This window comes from Camelina sativa, chromosome 7 (assembly GCF_000633955.1).
Source record: "Camelina sativa cultivar DH55 chromosome 7, Cs, whole genome shotgun sequence".
Lineage (NCBI taxonomy): Eukaryota > Viridiplantae > Streptophyta > Magnoliopsida > Brassicales > Brassicaceae > Camelina > Camelina sativa.
In genome coordinates, this window is record NC_025691.1 from 31,342,351 (window position 1) to 31,362,978 (window position 20,628).

A 20,628-nucleotide genomic window follows, 5' to 3' on the forward strand; every position below is an offset into this window, starting at 1 on the left:
CACTCTTGTTGTAATATGTTTAGATTAACATATTGGTTCTGTAACAGAAGGTATCAATGAGAAGTTCAAGAGATGGCAAGGTGAAGCACAAATGGACCATAACCTTGTAAGTGGAAGAGAGATTCCAAGGACAAACGATAACAAGTCGTAGACACATTATAAATGAACAAAACAGAAACTCAACAATAGTATAACCCAATATATCAAAATAATAATCTGTAACAAAGCACCAGATTTTGTTTTGTAGACAAAACTTTCAGCTAAGAGAGAACATAATCAACTCAGGCCTATCATATTGCTGTAAATACAACGGTTTCAATCCGTAGTTTGACGCCTTTTCTTTCTAGATTTTTGTGTTGCAGCTTCATTTTCTTCTTCTTTGGTCAATGAACTCTGGATATTCATATGAAAAAAAGGAATCAATACGGTTTTCGGAAGACCTACCATGGTCAGAAGGTTACAGTAATGAGCAGGCTACTTTTACCTTTTCCTGTTTCTCTGATCTCTTATGCTGTCTACGTGACTTACTGTTTCCTTCTATCTGCTTCTCCTACATTATAGATTTTTGCAACAATTTGGTCAGGACTCAGCGGAAGAATACAAAGCACTAGTTTGCATTAGCTAGAATTCAAAAAGAAAACCTGTGATGGCATCTCTGGATCTTCAACTTGTGCGTTCCCTTCATGTTTGGTTGATGAACCCTGGAGGTTTAAATTAAAAGACGAATAGATAAGGTTTTGGACAGACCATCCATGGTCAAAAGGTTACAATTATGAGCAGGCAACACTTACCTTTTCCTGTTTTTGTAATCTATTACGCTGTCTTCGGGTTCTACTGTTTTCTTTTATCTGTTTCTCCTGCATTTAAGAGTTTTACAAGAATCTGGTTATGACTCATCGGAAGAACCCATAGCCCTTGTGTTAACATTTGCTCGAATGTCAAAAAGAAAACCTGAAGTGGTGCCACTGGATCATCAAAATCTTTGTTATCTCCATGTTTGATCGATGAACCCTGGATGTTCATATGAAAAACGAATCAATAAGGTTTTCGACAAGCCAACCATTGTCACAAGGTTACACTAATAAGCAGGGTAATTTCTACCTTTTCCGGTCTTTGTGACCTCTTATGCTCTCTTCGCGCTCTTCTGTTTCCTTTTATCCGCGTCTCCTACATTTAAGATTTTTGTAAGACTTTGGAAAGGACTCATCAGAAAAACACACAGCATTTGTTGGCATTTTCTCAAAAGTCACCTGAGATGGCGTCTCTGGATCATTAACTTCTTCGTCTTCTCCATGTTTGGCCGATGAACCCTGGATGTTTCATATTAAAAATAAGAATCAATTAGGTTTTCTACAGACCATCCTTGGCGACAATGTTACAGTAATGGGCAAGCTACATTTACCTTTTCCTGTTTCTGTGATCTCTTACTCTGTCTTTGTAAACTTTTGTTTCCTTTTGTCTGCTTCTCCTACATTTAATCGCAAGAATTTGATTAGGAGTCATTGACAGAACACAAAGAAATCGTTAGCAGTTTCTCAAATATCACCTGAGAGGGCATCTCTGGATCATCATCGGTTCTGAGTTTTCCTCCATTCACTAATTTCTCCATACGAGCATGCTTCTGAAATGAGTCAAAATGAAAGAAAAAAAAATCTATATGATAAACCACAAGACTGAAGAGGAAATGCTAAAAACAAACCTCAGGCTTATCATCTACTTCTTCTTCTTAGATTCCAAAATGATCAAACACTCAATCCTTTGTATGATTAAGCTAACTAATTTGCCTATGATAGTAGTTGATTCACAGAAAGACCAAAGACTCACATCCTAGTTCAAAGCAAAGTAATTTACCTTTGATGAAACATGTGCTTGCATTGTGTTCTCATTCAAGCAAACAACGGTTGGACAATATCTGCATTTATAAACCGATTTGGACTTTATCATACAACCTAGAATATAGTTCTCTTCCACCTCCTCCGGTGGTTCTTCTAAATAACGATTCATTGACATATCCTCCAATCTCCCTCCATAGTCATCACCATCAGAGTTATCATCATCATCATTATCGTCAGCATCAGCATCATCTTCAGCAGCTATAACAGAGAATTAGCAAAGACCATTACTTACTAAAAGGGTTCTCATCGAGTACAATCACAAGAGATAAAAAGACATTGGTGGCTCGATTGAAGAAGCAAACCTGGGGATTCATCATCATCGTCCTCGGAAACCTCTGCAAGAGAGTCTTCTTCTTCAGATTCTTCTGATTCCTCTGTCTCAGGATCAGAGTCAGAAGAGAAACAAGACGAATCGGATCCACTGTCTTTATCACCATGCTCAAGCTTGTAAAATCGTCTCTTTATCATTTTTTTCTTCGTGCTTCTACACTACAGAGATAAAAAAAAAACTGCAAAACCCTAATTTAGAATTCGAAATCAATTGCAAAGGACCAAACTTTGGATTAGAGTGAAATAGAAAAGAGGAGACTTTTGTACCGTCAGTTTCGCAGAAGAGAGCTTGGAGACTCAAAAGAGGAGAGAAGGGTTTTAGGGTTTATAGGCTAGTTCTGTAGTTAAACAACTTTCCTAAGGGTTTTTTAGTCATTGAGCGCATAACATTTTATTCTATATATAGATTAAGAAGTTAATCCCCACAGCAGAGTTGCTTCATTGTCCATCACAATCACCACAACCGTGTAAAAGTTTCAACCTTTGGATTAGCGGTGAGTAATTAGGGTTTATCAAAGCAAAGTTTTTCTAGGGTTTTCGGTTTTCAACAAGTTTCTTGACCCGATTCGTAGTTCCGATTGAAAGTTCTTGACTTGACTCGTTTAAAGTAAAGAGTTTGATTTTGTGGGCTAACTATTCTTTTGTTTCGCTTTGGGTTTCAGTGAGAGTTTCCAACGATGAAAGACAGAGAAAACGATGGGAATCTTGAGACCAGAATCTTCGTGGGAGGATTGTCTTGGGATGTGACAGAGAGGCAGCTTGAGAGTACTTTTGATCGCTACGGGAAAATAACTGAGTGTCAGGTCTGAATCTCCTTCTTTGCTTGTGCTGCGTAACAGACGATCAGAGTTATCAGACACTCGTGTTGGTGAACTTGTGTTTAGTGAATGATATCTCTGAGCTTTGTAGGTTGAGTTTTGTTTTTGTTGAAGATTTTGGTTTGATGCTCAGATATTTGGAGTATCTTTCATGGCTTAGATGGGTTTGAGGATGAATCCACAGATTTTAGTTGAGGTTTCTTGACTTGTTGAAGGATGCAGTGCAGGAAATAGTTGAGCTTTCTTAGGACCTAGATACGCAGTTGTAACCTCTCTGGACCTGAAGATATGTTTGACGGCACTATGCTTGGAAATGCAGGAGTTTTGATATAGATCATTCTTTGTGGAACCATACCTTATCCTGTACCTATGGCTGTTTTCTTAGCATCAGTGCAGTACTTTCTGTTTGACATCAGAGATTCCTAGGTAGTTCTCTGTGTTTTGTTGGATTGGAGTAAGCAGTTTTGGAATACAACCCCGTTTGTATTCATGAGTTTTATTTTATCTATACACCAATATGATAAGTATAAGTTTCTGGTCAATAATGGTCTTGATCAGAATAATAGGCTTCTTTTTTTAGTGGACTTAGTATGAGAAAGCATTTTCTGTGGATTTTTTGTGGGCACATAAGGTAAAGTGAAAGTGATCTGAGGTAACATGCCAGTTGCAAGGGTTAAGAGTATGGTTGGCTAGAGGCTAATCTCCACCATTGTTTTGGTATGGCAGATACTCCTTGTGGATGTAGATGTGATTTGACTTTGTGCTCTGTGCTTTGTGATTCTAAGGACCTTAAATGAATTTTCTAGTGCTGAAAAGTATTTCGTTTCAATGAAGTTTCTGAATCTTGCTGTCTTCTGTTTGCTTGTAAATGTTTGGAGTTTGCCACTTCTAGTACATGCTAGATGAGAGATAGTAATGTAATATATCTGCTTCTTTGGTATCCAATGTAAATCTGATTCGTAGTAATGTATCTCCTTCCTGGCTCAGTATGCATTTCATAACATGATTGGTCTTCTTTGTGTAATTGTAGATTATGGTGGGGAAAGATACTGGCCGTCCACGAGGTTTTGGGTTTATTACATTCACTGATCGCCGAGGAGCTGATGATGCAATTAAGCACATGCATGGGAGGGAGTTGGGTAATAGGGTCATCTCAGTGAACAAGGCTGAGCCCAAAATTGGTGGAGACGATGCAGACCATTTACATAAGGGTGGAGGCTATTCATCCCGAGGGAAGGGCAGCGAGGATGAGTGCTTTAAGTGTGGACGCCCTGGTCATTGGGCTCGAGACTGCCCATCAACTGGTGGTGATCGAGGACGGGTTAGAGATCCTCTTCCATTGCGCTCTAGACTTGGAGGATTCGATGGACATGGAGATCGCTATGGAGATCGTGAACTAGAGCGGGAGCGTGACCGTGACCGTGACCGCTACTTGGATGCACGCCGTGATCGTGATGTGGGACGATATAGCTATAGGGACCGCTTTGATGGTGGAGACAAGTATGAACCTCGTGATCACTATCCAATGGAGAGGTTTGTAGCTCTTTTATATCTTTGGTCTAAACAAATTTGGTTGCAACATTCTATTGGTTTTAGGAAAGTCATGAACTTATGATGCATTAACAATGTAGATACGCACCACCTGGAGAGCGTTTGGTGATTGATAGGTATGGGATGCCTGAGCATCATCATCATCATCAACTTGAGAATGAATACCGCGGGAGAGAGAGAAGCTATGAGAGGGATAGATACGCAAGGGATACAAGTGATAGGTATGGAGCTATGGGACCATTACGCGATGAGGGAAGACCCTACAGAAGCAGACCTGGTCCTTATGACCGTCCTAGCCGATCTGGAGGCCGACCTTCATCATATGAACGTTGGTAGTTTGTTTGGCAGAGATGTCAATGCTTCTGTTCTGGAGTTAGGTCGAGATCAGATAAAACTCGGTTATGCTTTTTTTGTGGAATATAATGATTCTTGATCAGACTAAATAGCTTTGTGTTCAATGACCCTATCGATTCCCACAAGAACACTTGAAACAGAGCTTTGCTTTAAGCTCACTCAGAACACAATTGAGTAAAACCCTGAAGTTGAAACTTAAGATTTGCCATACAAATTAACATAAACAAAAAAAGGAGGAAACTTTGGGATTACAATGGAAGAAAAAAGAGTTACACTAGCAAGACAAAAAGGTTCTGCAAAAATCTTCTTCAATCAGAAGAGAATACAAAAAAAAAAAGACAACTTTTTTTAGTTCTTACTGACTAACTTCTCCGATATAGAAATCTTCGATCATGTCAAAAACACGAGTGGCGTGTTGTGGTCCGAAGAAGCCATCAGTAGAATCATCACCAGCATGAACTAGAATGGCGTCACCACCAGGATGCTCTTCAACATAAGAAGTAACGTCATAGACTCTATCTTTGATTATGATCCAACAATCGTTCCTTTTGTTGTGTTCTGAGACTTCACTCTTGCTGTAACTCCTATTAGGCTTTACGACTTCTGCAGGCTCATTACTAGATCTCTTCTTCTTCTTGTCTTGATGATCTCCGTTTGATCTTCGCTTTCCTTGGATTAAGAACAATGCTGAGATTAGAAAACCCAGAAGCAATCCGATCAAAGCTATCATCTTTTGGGGTTCGACAGCGAGGATGACAATTGGAGAGAGCGTGTTTGAGTAGATCCAGATTGATGATGACCCAAATGATTGTAATTTAGAGGTTTGGAACGATGAGGGGTATAAAGGTCAAAACACAACTTTTTATCATTGTCTTCTTCCTAGAGAAAAGTTTCAGTGGTTGTCGAGGTTTCTAATCAGTTTTCCTCTAATGGGTTCCCCACAAAGTCTTTTCTTTTATCGTTTTCTTACCGATTTTGGATTCGGATTTGGACTAGGAAGAGGAGGAGTTTACAGATGTGAAACAGAACAGACTCTTCTTGTTGTTTGCAATTTTTTTTTTCTACCTCTTTGTAATAAAGGCTCAAATTTGACTATAATTATATACATACACCCAAATCTTGTAATGGCGATTGCATTTACCGTGTTAAGTTATCTTGTCACTAAAGTTGGGTTTGAATTTGAACCAACTTGTTTAAAAGCCAAATCCATCAATCAACTAGGGGGATAAGGCTTTTTCAATTAGTTGTGTCATGTGTGTTTGATTTGGTTTTGCCGTTTTGGTGTGTTCAAGGATGCATATTTGGAAGAGCTATAAGAAGCCAACGACATTGTAATTTGTAACCTTAAGCACTTGTATAGGTTCAAGAATTCAGCTGGCACTGAATACGTGGATTGAGTACAAACCCCACCAAAACCAAACCATGGTCCATATATTATAAATTTATAAGGCTTATAGCTGCTCCTTGTGGTCGCGGGTTACTCAATCCACGTATTCGATGCTTCGAAAGCGGTTGGCAAGATTAGAAATCAGGCAACAGAGGGGATCTGAGATTTATCCTGTGAGGCTTAGAGTAATTAGTAGTATACATCTTCAGAACACTGTAGAAGACCGGCAGATTTCAGATTGTGAGGAAGAAGCATCATTTTCAAAAGGGTCACAGGGAGTTTTGTGTTTGCGAGATAAAATGTGTACATGACATTGAGGAAAATGTCGTAAAAATCCAAAACTGTTGAAAAAAACATGAACTTCACGTATGGTGAAATAAATACTATTTTTATTGATTTTTTTAGATAAATTTTGTTGATTTTGCTAATTAAGACTGGTTGACAAGTCTAACTGACAGACCAATTTAACTGGTTAAGTTAATGATAACATAATCAGTTAAAACTTCGTTTTGCTTATATATATAAAAAAGACATACATGAGATTTGAATAAAAATTAAATATTTATCTCGACCAGTTCATGAATGTATGTATCTTATTTCACTTTCTTTGATTATATAACCAAACAGTTAAACCCAATTTGGAGTATAATAATATATTTAATAAGTATATCATGTATTTTTCTCCGAACTCATTCGTTTCACACAATAAATGAGATGTCAAAGATTTTAATTTAGTCATGTGCATTATTATCTTTTCAAGTTTTAGTATTTTATTTGTAAACACTTTTAACTACAATTTCTTTGGTCATTATCTATAATGCACTCGTTGTCATTCGACACTTATTTTTATCACCTTCTATTGGCTAATATATAACACATATTATACTGTAAATTAATTTTCAAGAAATATTATAATTATTTTCTCTTTAGTTATTATATTTCAATACTCAAATTGGGATTAAAAGCATATGATTCAATTTATGAACTATCAATTTTTTATCATGTTATAAACTAATATTTCACTTTCAATTTTATATTTTCTATTAAAAATTTTATAAATACAATTACATAAATTTTGTTTGATTCTACCATGATTTTAAAATTTAGTTCCATTCAAAAACTCAATAACACATATAAAATTTTAAACTATATTATTACCATTAATTAAAAAATTATAGTATTGTTTTCCTTATTTTAATATTTCATTTATTTTACATAATTAATTTTATTTATTTATTTAAACTTTCTATTAATTATAAATATAAATATGCATTAAATGAATATTTTAAATTTATTTTAAAGTAAAAAATATAATGTTGTTTAAGTGGTAGAATATAAAAAGAGAAAAGTTAACTTTATATATATTGGATACTTTCTGTTTTTGCCTATAAAAAGAGTAACCAAACAAAAGAAAATGAAATACCCAACTTTATGAAATTTCTAATACCTTGTTGTAATATAAATAAGATAATTTTCTTGTTCCAAAGTGAATGTGACTGTGTAATTCACAAAATAGCGTAAAGAGATTAAAAAATTATTCACGAACAAACCAGCTTTCTTCAAAGAGTGGACAAAACAGAAAAAGCTAAAATAAAAAAAACCACAATGGAATTGAAAAAAGTTGTGTCTGCTACTTCAAAAAAAAAAAAGAATAATATAAACCCAAAAAACACCATCTTCTCTCTCTCTCTCTCTCCTCGCCAGCTTCTTCTGCAAATTCGAAAGTTCGCATCTTGCTGTCACTCTTCACGAATCGAATCACGCCCTCTTATTCTTCTTCATCTCTATTTCGATCAATCTGGTTTCGTTGCTTATTTTCTTCTCCACGATCTCAATCTCTCTCTCTACTTAGATCACCAATCGTTAGGGAAGGGGGTTTAGGGTTTTGTATCGAGCTCGCATCTGTAGCTTCTGGAGAAGCTTACTCCTCTTCTTTTTTTAGGCTAAATTCGAGGTGGGTTTTCCTCAAGTTCTACTCTTTTTTAGGTTTTTGTTGTGTTTTTTTATTAATCGATTCTGATTCTGATTGGTTAAAAGTTAAAACCCTAAAATTGAATTTATGTTTCGTCGTGTAGGTCAAAATTACTCGGCTGTAGAGTGATGATTCCGATGGATAACTATTGCGTACCGAGTACTAGCACGACCGGTTTAGTGTTTTCGGCGAATTCGAACATGAATGCTTCCTCTGGATTCCACCTTACTGTAAATTATCCGGCTTCCGTTACTGGACTCAAGCATGAAGCTTCTTTGGCTGTCGATTGGTCTGTTGAGGAACAGTATATATTGGAGAAAGGTCTTGCAAAGTAAGTGTAGTGCATATAAATGTTAAAAGTTTTGCCTTTGCGTCTGTTCTTATAGATGTATCAGTTTGTTTATGTTGTTTCTAGTTTGTTCTCTTATTTTGTTTGCCTTGCTGGAAACCCTTTTGTCTTCTCTTTTGTAGATTTAAAGACGAACCACAGGTTACAAAGTATGTAAAGATCGCATCAACTCTACCAGATAAAAGTGTTCGGGATGTAGCAATGAGATGTAAATGGATGACGGTAAGCTCCTAATGCATTGTCAAATATGTTTCAGTAGGTGGTTTGCATAACTACTTGTTATTCATGAGTTCTTGGTTACGTCCTTTTGATTGGGTGATTAAGAAAAAGGGAACCAACATGGTGACTCTTGTTTGGGTGTATTTTTTGTTAAATATAATGTTCTATGGGAGAAGTTCTTCTATATATATTTTATTTGGCTATAAGGTTGGCTAAAAGCTTCAAATCTCTATTGATGAAAAGACTCCTTACCATATCATAAAATTTTTCTAAAGTATGGGTAAGTGTGTGCATGAAGAGAAATAACAAGTATTGCTGATGAAAAATCTGGCTTTCTGTTAGCTCTGGAGTCATGTTGGAACTTGATTTGACCCTAAAGCTTGATTTGCTCTCTGTAGTTACCCTGAACTTTTAGACTTTCTGAAGTTAATTTCGACATGTTAGTGTTAGATTCGCATAATAAAACAGATTATAGTCTCGAATATTACCTTATTGGCTTATCCTTACTGTCTATATCCTGTCATAACTATGAAGTTGGGCTGAAGAAGCGGATTAGATATTTTATGAGTTGAGTTGTACATGCAGATATATGACTCATTCAAGCATTAACCCGTTTTATGTATAGAATAAATACTATTTTGCTATTATTTATCTTTCAAATTCTTAAATCCGTGACTTTAAGTTTTTCTTCGCTAACAATATTCAATTTTGCAGCAAAAACGAAGAAAAGGTGAAGAACATTGTACTGGCACTACGGTTAATTATAGAAAGGTATGTTTGCTTAACAAAACCCTAGGGTATATCTTCTTTTGTAACTAAATAAACAAATGAGTGTAAATGGCCTAGGTTATATATTTTGCTTTAGTAGAGGTTATTGGCTGCAAATAGATTCTTGTTCAAACAGCTACAAAGTTGTTCTCCTTGAGAAACCCAACATAGAAGTAACTTATTTCCTCTTCTTGATTTAGGTGGTGGATTTACCCCCAAAACTGAACATGTTCTCCACCGTGCCGCAACAAAATGCTACATATGCCATGAGCAATATGTGCCAGAGTCCACGCATGCATTTTGAAGGTTAGTACTATTTGTGTCACAGTATTGTCGGCATCATTGTCTTCCCCTCTCTTCTGCAATAAATATATAACTATAAAGAAGAACGACAAGGTGCATATTTATCTGGAATTTCAATTTGTGGTTCATCTTGTTACTCTCTGAATCTACATTATCGATGTTGGAGTGTTCTTGGACTCTCTTTATAACTGTCTCATCTCAGCTGTTGTACAGTATAAAAAAGAAAACTCAAATCTCATCTGCCCCACATTTGTAGGTTTCATATAATTTTCAAACTCTTGTTTTCTTAGGTTTAAGTGATGCGGTTATGGAGCGTCTACGGCAGAATACTCAAGCTTTCAGTCAAATTTCTTCAAACCTTTCTGCAAGCAGGGTAATTGATTTGTATTATTGTTATCGCAATTCTACGTGGGTATTTAAATGCTAATTGGTATGAGCAGGAAATTGACTAAAAGATCATAGATTATAGTTTTCACACGCACAGTCGTTGTCCTTTTGTTAATGGAATTCCTTTCCTGTCTGACATACTATTTTCTGCATACAGCCACAGGATAACACCAGTCTGTTTTATCTGGCAAAAAATAACATCAGTGCCATCTTGAATGAGTATGTGGATCAGTAGCATGCTAGATCTATAATGATACATTTTTTTCTGTAGCCTCTCTCTGTCTTGTTTATAAAAGCGTGATTTACTAAACTCTTACTTAACGTTGCTGTAGCATGAAGGAGATGCCTGGTATCATAAGCAGGATGCCACCTCTGCCCGTTTCAATTAACAATGATCTTGCAAGCAGTTTAATGATGAGTACTACACAGGTAAGCAATCTTGCATCCTCTCTCAACGTTATTTGGATTAGACCGTTAAAGGTATGATATATCTGAATATTAAGGGGATTAAAAACCTCAAATGCTTGCCTACCAAATCTTCCTCTGTTTCATGAACATAATTTCTTATCACTCCCAAAAGTCGATAATTCATTAAGGGTATTTTGTACAAGAACATCGCTTATTTGCTTTAGATCTGGTCCATCTGCATGAACTATGGAAAACTTTACTGTAATATTTAATTCACTCCAGTTTTGATGCTATAATTTAATGTTTTTATCTGTCTCTCAGCCGAGATCTTATATCATTCCCTCGAGCGTCTATATGAAGAAGGAGCCAAGAAACTGATGGGGAAGGAAACTGGATTTTGACCAATGCTAAAGGAGATAGCACAAGGAAACTGGATTTTGACCAATGTTAATGGCAGTTGTTCGACGTTACCCAGACTGAAAGACGATGGTTCGTCAACTGCTGAACCCTCTTGCAAACACACAAGGTTGAACAAGATGGGAACCTTGTGGAAACCCTTTGTGCTGTCGGCTAATATTAACACACTGAACTGAACCGCAGGCTAGTCAAAAACCCGTATTGCAAATCCTTCTGTCTCCAAAACTGATTATTTTTCCGGTGCCAAAATGCTTTGGTGGTCAATCCAATATAGGAATTCGTTGCACAGATCCGTGTCAGAGTTGGTTGTATAGATTAGCTGTTTCTGTAAGGTTTAGATGAGAGTTATTTGAAGTTTGTATCAAGAACACATCTTTGTAAGGTTTGGTCTTCAGAGGCACTTCATATTTACAGTACTTCTCAGTTCAGCTGTCATATCATATGGCTCCTCTTTTTCCGTGGGTTGTGACCATATTTGTTTCACTTCAGACAATTTTGTCTTAATGATTTAAAAGGTGATGTAATGTTTTTGATTTATAGAGATTGGTCGCGATATATAAGATGCATATAAAATGATACAATATACTGAAGACTCTGAAACATCCAACACAAACTCTTTTACATTTTATTTTGTAGACTCTAAACATCCGGCACTCTTCATTCTTCAACATATTATTTTTGCGGTTTGGATAGAGAAATTCATGCGGTTTTAAGAAGCTTTCCAAGCAGACAATGGTGGAGTGTCGGAATTCTTGAAGGTGGATACTGTGGCCATGTATCTTTCTCCTTTCACAGACTCTGGTTGGGCAAGGGACTCGAGCTCAGACATCTCTTCAGGGGTAAGTTTCACCGATAAAGCTTTAATGTTCTGGTTGAGGTTTTCAATCCTAGTGGTTCCTGGAATGGGGCAAACATCATCTCCCTGGTGATGAACCCATGCAAGGGCTAGTTGTGCGGGAGAGCATCCTTTCTTCTCAGACATTGCACAAACTTTCTCGAAGAGAATCTTGTTGTGGTCTAAATTTTCCTGTTGGAATCTTGGTAGAGTCTACAATAAAGAAACACAGGTGAGCACAGTATATCTAAGGTTCATCAATCAAGTGCTTCAATGCAAATAACAGTAGTTGCCTTTCTGAAGTCATCATTGTCCATATTCTCAACAAGCTTGGGTCCTGATGCTAAGAAGCCTCTTCCTAGAGGGCTATAAGCTACAATTCCAATCCCAAGTTCCCTGGTGATATATATTAAGGAAATGTTAATTAAAGAAACATGTAAACAAAGAGGACAGTTATGTCTGATTCTGATTCCTCACACCTGCAGGTAGGAATAATATCTTCTTCCGCATCTCTCGACCATAAGGACCATTCTATTTGCACCGCGGTTATCGGATGAACAGCATGTGCTCTTCTGATAGTTGAAGCTGAAGCTTCAGACAAACCAATATACTTTACTTTACCTTCTTCCACTAGCTTCTTCAGTTCTCCCATCTTGAAATACATAGACAAAGAAACTTTTAGTTTAATCGTATCCGGAGCCAAACACAAACTAACTTGGAAACATTGAAACCATGGCATGAAGGAAGGTGAAGTTTACAGTGATTTCGATAGGTACACGAGTATCGACACGATGCTGATAATAAAGATCAATGCAAGCAACATCTAGCCGCTTCAAACTAGCCTCACAAGCAGCCCTAGCATAAGCAGGATCTCCTCTTATCTCTGTTTTCCCCTCTACTATAAAGAACCCAAATTTGGTCGCAAGCTCCACTTTCTCCCTCACCCCATCTTTCAAAGCCTGACAAATAATATTAAATTCCAACATAATCATTTCTACAAACTTTCTCATACAAAATCTTGTTGTGACTAAAAGATAACAAACAAAAATATCTTTGACCTTTCCGAGGAGCAACTCGTTGGTCTCAGGACCGTACATGTCAGAGGTGTCAAAGAAAGTAACGCCTGAATGAATAGCGTGATGGAGGAGAGCGATGGCTTCAGTTTCTGGCTTGGGAGCACCGTAGCGAGCGGATAGGGCCATGCAACCAAGGCCTTGTGCCGATACCTCATGGCCTTGGGTTCCTAACTTCATCCTCCTCACTCTGCAAGCTTCTGCCATGAATCTCTTTCACACCTTTCTCTCTCGCTAACTCTCTCTCTTGTAGAGTTTAAGAGTTGAGTGGAGTGGTTGTTGAAGTTGGGTTGATGAGTGGTGTGACTAAAAAACTCTTAGATTTCCACTTTCTTTTCCAAAAGCGCTTTTATTCCCTATTTAATACTTAAGAAGTTAATGATCTTTCTAGTCTTACATGACAACTATGTACGTGTCTGAGTGATCTTCAAAGATGTGTCTTCACTAAGTGTTAAGTAGTCTTCAAGTAATCGATGATTTCTTTGTTATGGTCTTGAGTCAACAATTCATATCTTCTTGAGTAGGCAAGTTTTGTCTCGTTAGGTAGTTTTTTTTAAGCTTACATGGAAGTCTTTTCTTTACTTAGCAAGTTTTATCTTGTCTCATTGGCATGTAGGCAAGTTTTGACAATTAAAAGTCATTGGCATTAAATGTCTAAATATAAACCTAAGCCAAGTGGGACGTTTAAAGTTTAAAATATGGTGATGAATTAACGAAGACTATGCAGAGAGTGGTCACAGACCTCACAGTACATAAGGTGGGTAGAAAATTATATATTGGATACATAAATTATCTTTTGAGAGCATAGTCCCTGTGATATTTGGGGATCCCCTATGCATAATTTCTACACTCAGAACACGCAATATGAACTCAGTTTGCCTAGAGACACTCCGTGACAGTTTTGCACAGCGTTCCAATCCAAGAAGACAATGGTGTAATGTAGTGTCGGAGCTCTTGAAGGTTGTCACTGTGGCCATGTATCTTTCTCCTTTCACAGACTCTGGTTGGGCAATGGACTCCAGCTCAGACATCTCTTCGGGAGTTAGTTTTACTGATAAAGCTCCAATGTTTTGGTTGAGGTTTTCGATCTTAGTGGTTCCTGGAATGGGGCAAACATCATCTCCCTGGTGGTGAACCCATGCCAGGGCTAGTTGTCCAGGAGTGCACCCTTTCTTCTCAGACATCGCACATACTTTCTCATAGAGAATCTTGTTGTGGTTTAAGTTTTCCTGTTGGAATCTTGGTAAAGTCTGCAATAATTGAGTTTGTATAGAGTCACTTGATTTACTACCACAGGCTATTTAAGGCTCATTAACAAACAAATCATACAAAGCCTATATGCTTGCCTTTCTGAAGTCATCATTGTCCATATTCTCAACAAGCTTGGGTCCAGATGCAAAGAAACCTCGTCCTAGAGGACAGTAAGCAACAATACCTATCCCAAGTTCCCTGAAGAAGGAAAGAGATTATGAAGTTACATGATTGATAGATAGATCATCATGAAATTGAGGATGAAATATGCATACCTGCAGGTCGGAATGATTTCTTCTTCCACATCTCTCGTCCACAAGGACCATTCTAACTGCACGGCAGTAATTGGGTGAACAGCATGTGCTCTTCTGATAGTTGAAGCTGAAGCTTCAGACAAACCAATGTACTTTATTTTACCCTCTTCAACCAGCTTCTTCAGTTCTCCCATCTTACAATTGAAAGACAAAAAATATTGTTAAGTATAACATCCGAAACTGAAAGAAACCAAACCGAGACCGAACTGAAATTAAAGAAAAAACAAATGGATAGTAATCTAAAGATCTGAAAGATGCAAAAACTGAAAGATTTCGTGTTCATTGTTTATAAAAAAATGGACCTCTAGGCTCTAGATAACTATGTTCATTGTTTATAAAAACTTACTCTTTAATTATCTTCGTGTGTATGTCAAAGTTACATTTTTTTATGGGACAGCATCATTGTTACATGTGTTTGTGTATAATTGGATACATGTTTCGATTTTCTTTTTAAAAAATCAATTTCATCTATACAAGACAATATATTAGCCTGTGGGAAAGTATATATTTTTCCAATACATACCTTCTATACTTTAATGAATTATTGAAAAAACAAAAAGATGTAGGAATATTTTTCTTTCCATTTATGGAGAATTGACCAATAAACTCTTAATATAGTCAATTTAGTATTATGATATTGATAATTTTTCATTTGTTGCTAATTAATATACTTATTGTATGATGAAATTTAAAGTGTGATTTTTCACTTTTAATTAAAATGATTATAACAAATCATGTTGTCAATTAATTCATATATTTCTAATTATTGTTAGTGATTTTAAAATTTAAAATTAATAAAGGTTAAAGCTAGTCGAAGATATTATAGGAAAAAAAACTACATGAATAGATGACAAATGTATAAGGTATCAAGTAAGCAAATTTGGAGTTTTGAGAAAGAGTATTTAATCATATAAATGTAGTTAATCTCTTAAATAATATTTTACTAGATATACTTTTATAAAAAAAATTTTAAGGACTAAAAAAAGTTGTTGTAAATACAATTTAGCATAATAAAAAGGGAGAAATATAATTGGTTTCAAATTAGTAAATATAAATTAATAATTTTAGATAATAGTATAATACCATATGTATATATATCCATATAGTTTACTAAATTTAGAGAGATTTATTTTGAAGAAAAATAATATTATTAAAAAAAATAAAAGCATTATTTTTGGCTAAGGTATGTATATATATATTATGAGTTTTAGTTGTCAAACTCCTCAATAATTTCATTTCCTTAAAATCATATTTAGTTATATTCTCGGGGAGGTGAAAAGGTTAGCTAAATGGATCCAAATATGTTGATAACAAAAAAGCTTTCAGAAAGCGATGTTTCTAATAGAAATTGTTTGCTTTTGCCCAAAATTATTATGGAAAACATATTTTAAAAAAATGAAAACTACAATACCTCAAAAAGGTATTGAAGTGGAAGTCGTAAGTAATGACAAATCGTATACAGTTAAGATTAAAAAATACAAGTAAGGTTATCGTATGTCTAGTGGATGGAAAAATATTGTAAATAAAAGAGATCTTAAATCAGGCGATCTCATCGAATTATATTGGAAAGATACCAAATTTATTTTGACTGTAGAGTGAGTTTTCTTTTCTAAATTATCGCTCATTAATTTTTATTTTTTGATAACTCTATTAACTATTTTGTTTGGGTTAAATATTGGTATTTTTGATGGATTGCATATGTTTCATAACTAAAAAAGTGGTTATTCAATTTGCATTATTATGTAAACAGATAAGCTAATATCATTGTAATTTATATTATCCTAAAAGTATTTTACAAAATATGTTATTGTAGTGTAGATACACTATACTCATTTTTTTTTTCTTGTAGAAAACAAAATATATCACTAAATGAAAAAACGAATGAGGGAGGAGAATGCAGCTCAAGTGCGGCCAAAGCGGATGACAAATAGTATGTAAAAGAAGTGTAGAATGAGCGGAACAAAAGTTAAATATTAAATATAATAAATATGGCATAAATATTATTAATTAAAAAAAATTGAAATTTTATGGCTGAAATTTCATTTTTATGAATAAAGTGGTATTGATAATATATTTAAACCATAGAATAATTGTGGATCAAACATAGTACTGTCTTTCTTTAAAGGTCAAGAAGTGTGGCAAACAAACTAGACTACTAGAGAGCTTGACACCAAACCGTAAGGAGTCTAGTCAAACGAAAAATCATTAAAGGAGATGATAAAGATCACACATAATAACTACCCTATCTGCAGAAGCTGGTTTTTAATATAATAAGTAGATGACAAAACCTCAAATTTAAAGATCATATAGAGTAACCTAAATTAAGCAGAAAACATCATATCCAAAACCTATCTTCTTCAACTCTGTTTAGTCCGAACATATACCAAGCCAAAATATGTGAAGTTCACTGAGATAAACTCAAACACCCCTGAAGTATTGAACTATGTAATGTAACTTCCAAAAGTAAGAAGGCTTACAGTGATTTCGATAGGGACACGAGTATCTATCTACACGATGCTGATAATAAAGATCAATGCAGGCAACATCAAGCCGCTTCAAACTAGCCTCACAAGCAGCCCTAACATAAGCAGGATCTCCCTTTATCTCTCTCTTCCCCTCTACAGAACTGATTCCAAATTTGGTCGCAAGCTCCATCTTCTCCCTCACCCCATTCTTTATTGCCCACTTTAACCATGAAATGAAACAAGATCAAATCGCAGATTGGGGGATTTCGAAAAATCAAACCTTTCCGAGGAGAACTTCGTTGGTCTCAGGGCCATACATATCGGAGGTGTCAAAAAAAGTAACGCAGGAGTGAATAGGGTGGTGGGGGAGAGCGATGGCGTCAGTTTCCGGCTTTGAAGCACCGTAATGACCGGTTAGGTCCATGCAACCAAGTCCTTGCACCGATACCTCGAAGCCTTGGCTTCCCAGCTTAATCCTCTTCACTGCGCAAGTCAGCCATGGATTACTGTAACACCTCTCTCTCTATCTCTTACAGAGAATTTTGAATTGAGTGAAGTGCTGATGTGATCACGATGGATCACTATAAATTAAAAAGCCAAATAATGTACGCTTTTAATTACTCATATCCTGGTTTAATTAAACCAAAAGAAACCAGCAACATTTTATTTAACCAAAGATAACCATGGATTATTTTACCATTGATTTAAGAGGTACAGAACAGATCTTTCTAATAGAGATTTTGGTCAAAATGTATGAAATGTTAATTTGTAGAACTTAGGGAACTCTATACAAATAGTTTAAATCTTCAAGGCATTAACACTGATACGATGGGATCACTCGTCTAAACTCCTGATAGTATACTAAGCCAGGTGGGATTTATAAATATTAAATAATTAAGACTATGCATAGAATGGTAGAGCAGAAGGTATTAACAGAATCTATCCGCACCATCTGAATTTGGTGTCATCCTCACTCTTTCTCCTTGTGTTGGTCTTCAAGAACTGTCTCACTGCTTCTTCGTTAACCTTGAACATAAATGTTATTCCTCTGATCTGCAAAACTTGGGAGTTTAGTTATAGAAAGATGCATAAACAGTTACACACACTTGTACAAAGCATAAGCTTGTGCTTACATCAATTGAACTACATGATGTGAGGGTTACAATCCGTCCTGGATCAAGTTTTTCTCCATTTACAAGGATATGTTGCTTTCCAAGGTTCTTTAGAGAGAATGATCCGTTGTTCTCTAGCTTAACCAATGCCTTTGTAAAAAACATGGAGAAAGAAAAGTATAGCACATTAGCAAGGTGGTGATAGGAACTTAATAGTGAACGAGTTTTAATTTGGAAAGAGGATCACCTGACGCCGAGATATCTTGCTCCTATAATTATATTTACCAAAGTCAATGTCAACATTCAGGCCATCAGATGATCTCCCAATAATCACCTATGACAAATAAATTATCTTCTGCCATGTAAGTATGTAACTAAGAGAGACTTGATAACATCAAGACATAAGAAAATGATTTGTCTAACATACCTCGCGTTTTCTGACAAAATGCTTTGAATCACGACAATGTAGGACAGCAAGTGCCCCATGAAACACAATTGCTCTTCGCAATGAAGTTCTTGTGCACTGTTCCAATCCGATTAATGCATGTCTTGGGTGCTTAGACATGTTCCATTCTAGGTATCATGAAGCGAACCATAATTGAGATAACTATAGTTTGAGAGAGACATGCATAACTGTATAATTTACAATCCTTTTGGATGCAACAGTGTGAACTAGTTACATGATTGATTGGACATCAAAAGCCATATGGTTTACCTTCCCTGTTGAAGCATGAATCTGAATAATCTGGTACTAGATTCAGTTTGTGAATCTGGAGATAGTTTCATGTGATGTCAGAGATCAGAAAATATATTGAAGGATAATTTGTGACATACTACTGTAAAGAGTAATCAGGGGTTTACCATTGCATCAATGTCAATCTCATCTTCACCATCCACTTCTTCCTGATATAGAGTTGATGGGGTTTGAGCAAGTTCTGCGTCCTTGTCCTCAGAGCTATTAACATTTACATCTAACTGTTCACCCAAAGATCTACAGGCACCTGAGCTATCTTCCATTAGAGGCAAGTTTCTGACTGCAGCTATAGAGCCACAAACTGACCAGGGCCTACTAGGTCTTTCAAGAGTTTTTGTTAAAGGTAATGGAGAGACTTCAAGACCAATTTTATCATCATGACCGTTGTACTCACAGTCAATCTGATGAAGTGAACAGGTTTCTAGCAAATTGCTTTCCCAACCATTAGGAGGAACAATGCAGAGCGGTACTGGTTCATACGGCATAAGCTCATCATCATCAATGCACATTATCTCCATAGACCCCTGCGCGTTGATGACATCTCCACAACTAAATTCATTTGCAGCTGAATTATCGCCATCATTCTCGAAGATATCAGAACTGCATGGGACTACTGGATCTTCTTTGCTGACACTGCACTCCAAAATATCATCACAATCCACAGGGACACATAATATCTGATCTTCTTTCCGTTCAGAATGGAAGAGAGAGATGTCATTGCTATGACTAAACCTTGCACCATTCTCATCAGGAGATAACAACAAGATAGAATTCAAAGTTTCTGAACACTTACTAACCAGAGTTCCCTCATCCTCATCAGACCATACAGACAGAAATTTCCATCCGGTGAACAAATCACTGTCGTCTAGAACATGTTCTGATATAACATCAAATTCAGAACATTCAGATAGTTCTGTGTCACTGCCACAGCAGCAGTCGTCTACAACCAAACCCTCATCTAGATAATCATAAGGATTATCCCCAAGATTTTCAAACCAGAAGTCACTTTCACCATCAACACCTATCTGTGCATTACTATCTAACTCCAGAAACATATCATCGTCATCTACATACTTGTGCCTACAAGTTCTCTTTCTCATGACACAAAAGAGGCTTTCAACTTTTCTTTTTGGATTTGAACTCTCTGATGTATCATCTTCACCAGCAATAATTTTAACAGAACCATCCTGCCATTGTGACACAAAGACTAAAATCAGAGAAAAGGGTTTGTGCAAATAAGGGTAAAAAAGCTTGTTCAACCACGGATTTGTTAATATACTGAAGAGTATCGATCATTTTAGGGTTTAGTGTAGCAGAAATTGAAAACAAAAAAATCCTAAATTGGGATGATGATAACATCAAATATGCAATACAGAGATAAGGAAATGTATTAGATGAAAAGAGGGAGAGAGAGAGACGCACGACGATGTTCTTATTGACAAAGAGATGCTCAGATTCTCTAAGACCTTCCATTGTTGAACTGGAAGAGAAGAGTTTGATTTATGCTTTCTTCTTCATCGAAGAGAAGAACTGAGACTGAGATGAATGGTTGGTACAATTTTAACATTCCAATCCCGGTTTAAGTTAAACCAAAAGAAATTATCGTAGTTTAACCAAACCGAAAATAACATAATGGATAACTTTTTTTATACCATTGAAACTCTAA

General features: G+C 36.1%; 6 protein-coding genes and 1 pseudogene across 7 annotated transcripts; 2 read left to right on the plus strand and 5 right to left on the minus strand.

The window, feature by feature from the left end:
- Positions 134-2,556, minus strand: LOC104703650 (stress response protein NST1-like). Its single transcript, XM_010419707.2, has 12 exons — positions 2,493-2,556; positions 2,198-2,404; positions 1,852-2,093; positions 1,547-1,621; positions 1,403-1,468; positions 1,251-1,310; positions 1,102-1,167; positions 952-1,011; positions 792-857; positions 642-701; positions 485-550; positions 134-393 (listed from the first exon to the last, which is right to left on the minus strand). The coding sequence occupies exons 2-12, from the start codon at positions 2,361-2,363 to the stop codon at positions 316-318; spliced, it is 1,005 nt and encodes a 334-aa protein (XP_010418009.1). The 5' UTR covers positions 2,364-2,404; positions 2,493-2,556; the 3' UTR covers positions 134-315.
- LOC104703651 (glycine-rich RNA-binding protein RZ1B) lies at positions 2,628-5,285 on the plus strand. Of its 2 annotated transcripts, XM_010419708.2 has the most exons (4): positions 2,628-2,719; positions 2,888-3,028; positions 4,074-4,576; positions 4,675-5,092. In XM_010419708.2, exons 2-4 carry the CDS (start codon positions 2,903-2,905, stop codon positions 4,928-4,930), a joined length of 885 nt encoding a protein of 294 aa, XP_010418010.1. In that variant the 5' UTR covers positions 2,628-2,719; positions 2,888-2,902; the 3' UTR covers positions 4,931-5,092. The 2 variants fall into 2 exon arrangements, with proteins under 2 accessions (XP_010418010.1, XP_019083621.1); XM_019228076.1 differs by lacking the exons at positions 2,628-2,719; positions 2,888-3,028 and adding an exon at positions 3,036-3,760 and having other exon boundaries at positions 4,675-5,285.
- On the minus strand, positions 5,127-5,984 carry LOC104703652 (cytochrome B5-like protein). Its single transcript, XM_010419709.2, has one exon. The coding sequence runs from the start codon at positions 5,676-5,678 to the stop codon at positions 5,304-5,306; it is 375 nt and encodes a 124-aa protein (XP_010418011.1). The 5' UTR covers positions 5,679-5,984; the 3' UTR covers positions 5,127-5,303.
- On the plus strand, positions 7,967-11,593 carry LOC104703655. The gene is made up of 9 exons (XM_010419711.2): positions 7,967-8,289; positions 8,411-8,638; positions 8,779-8,878; positions 9,590-9,646; positions 9,844-9,949; positions 10,237-10,319; positions 10,491-10,552; positions 10,666-10,762; positions 11,063-11,593. Exons 2-9 carry the CDS (start codon positions 8,436-8,438, stop codon positions 11,117-11,119), a joined length of 765 nt encoding a protein of 254 aa, XP_010418013.1. The 5' UTR covers positions 7,967-8,289; positions 8,411-8,435; the 3' UTR covers positions 11,120-11,593.
- On the minus strand, positions 11,685-13,401 carry LOC104703653 (probable aldo-keto reductase 2). The gene is made up of 5 exons (XM_010419710.2): positions 13,052-13,401; positions 12,752-12,952; positions 12,473-12,645; positions 12,287-12,389; positions 11,685-12,206 (listed from the first exon to the last, which is right to left on the minus strand). Exons 1-5 carry the CDS (start codon positions 13,271-13,273, stop codon positions 11,868-11,870), a joined length of 1,038 nt encoding a protein of 345 aa, XP_010418012.1. The 5' UTR covers positions 13,274-13,401; the 3' UTR covers positions 11,685-11,867.
- Positions 14,334-17,337, minus strand: LOC104703657 (annotated as a pseudogene).
- Positions 17,843-20,495, minus strand: LOC104703660. The gene is made up of 7 exons (XM_010419714.2): positions 20,385-20,495; positions 19,070-20,149; positions 18,924-18,978; positions 18,636-18,781; positions 18,456-18,542; positions 18,230-18,358; positions 17,843-18,149 (listed from the first exon to the last, which is right to left on the minus strand). Exons 1-7 carry the CDS (start codon positions 20,433-20,435, stop codon positions 18,036-18,038), a joined length of 1,662 nt encoding a protein of 553 aa, XP_010418016.1. The 5' UTR covers positions 20,436-20,495; the 3' UTR covers positions 17,843-18,035.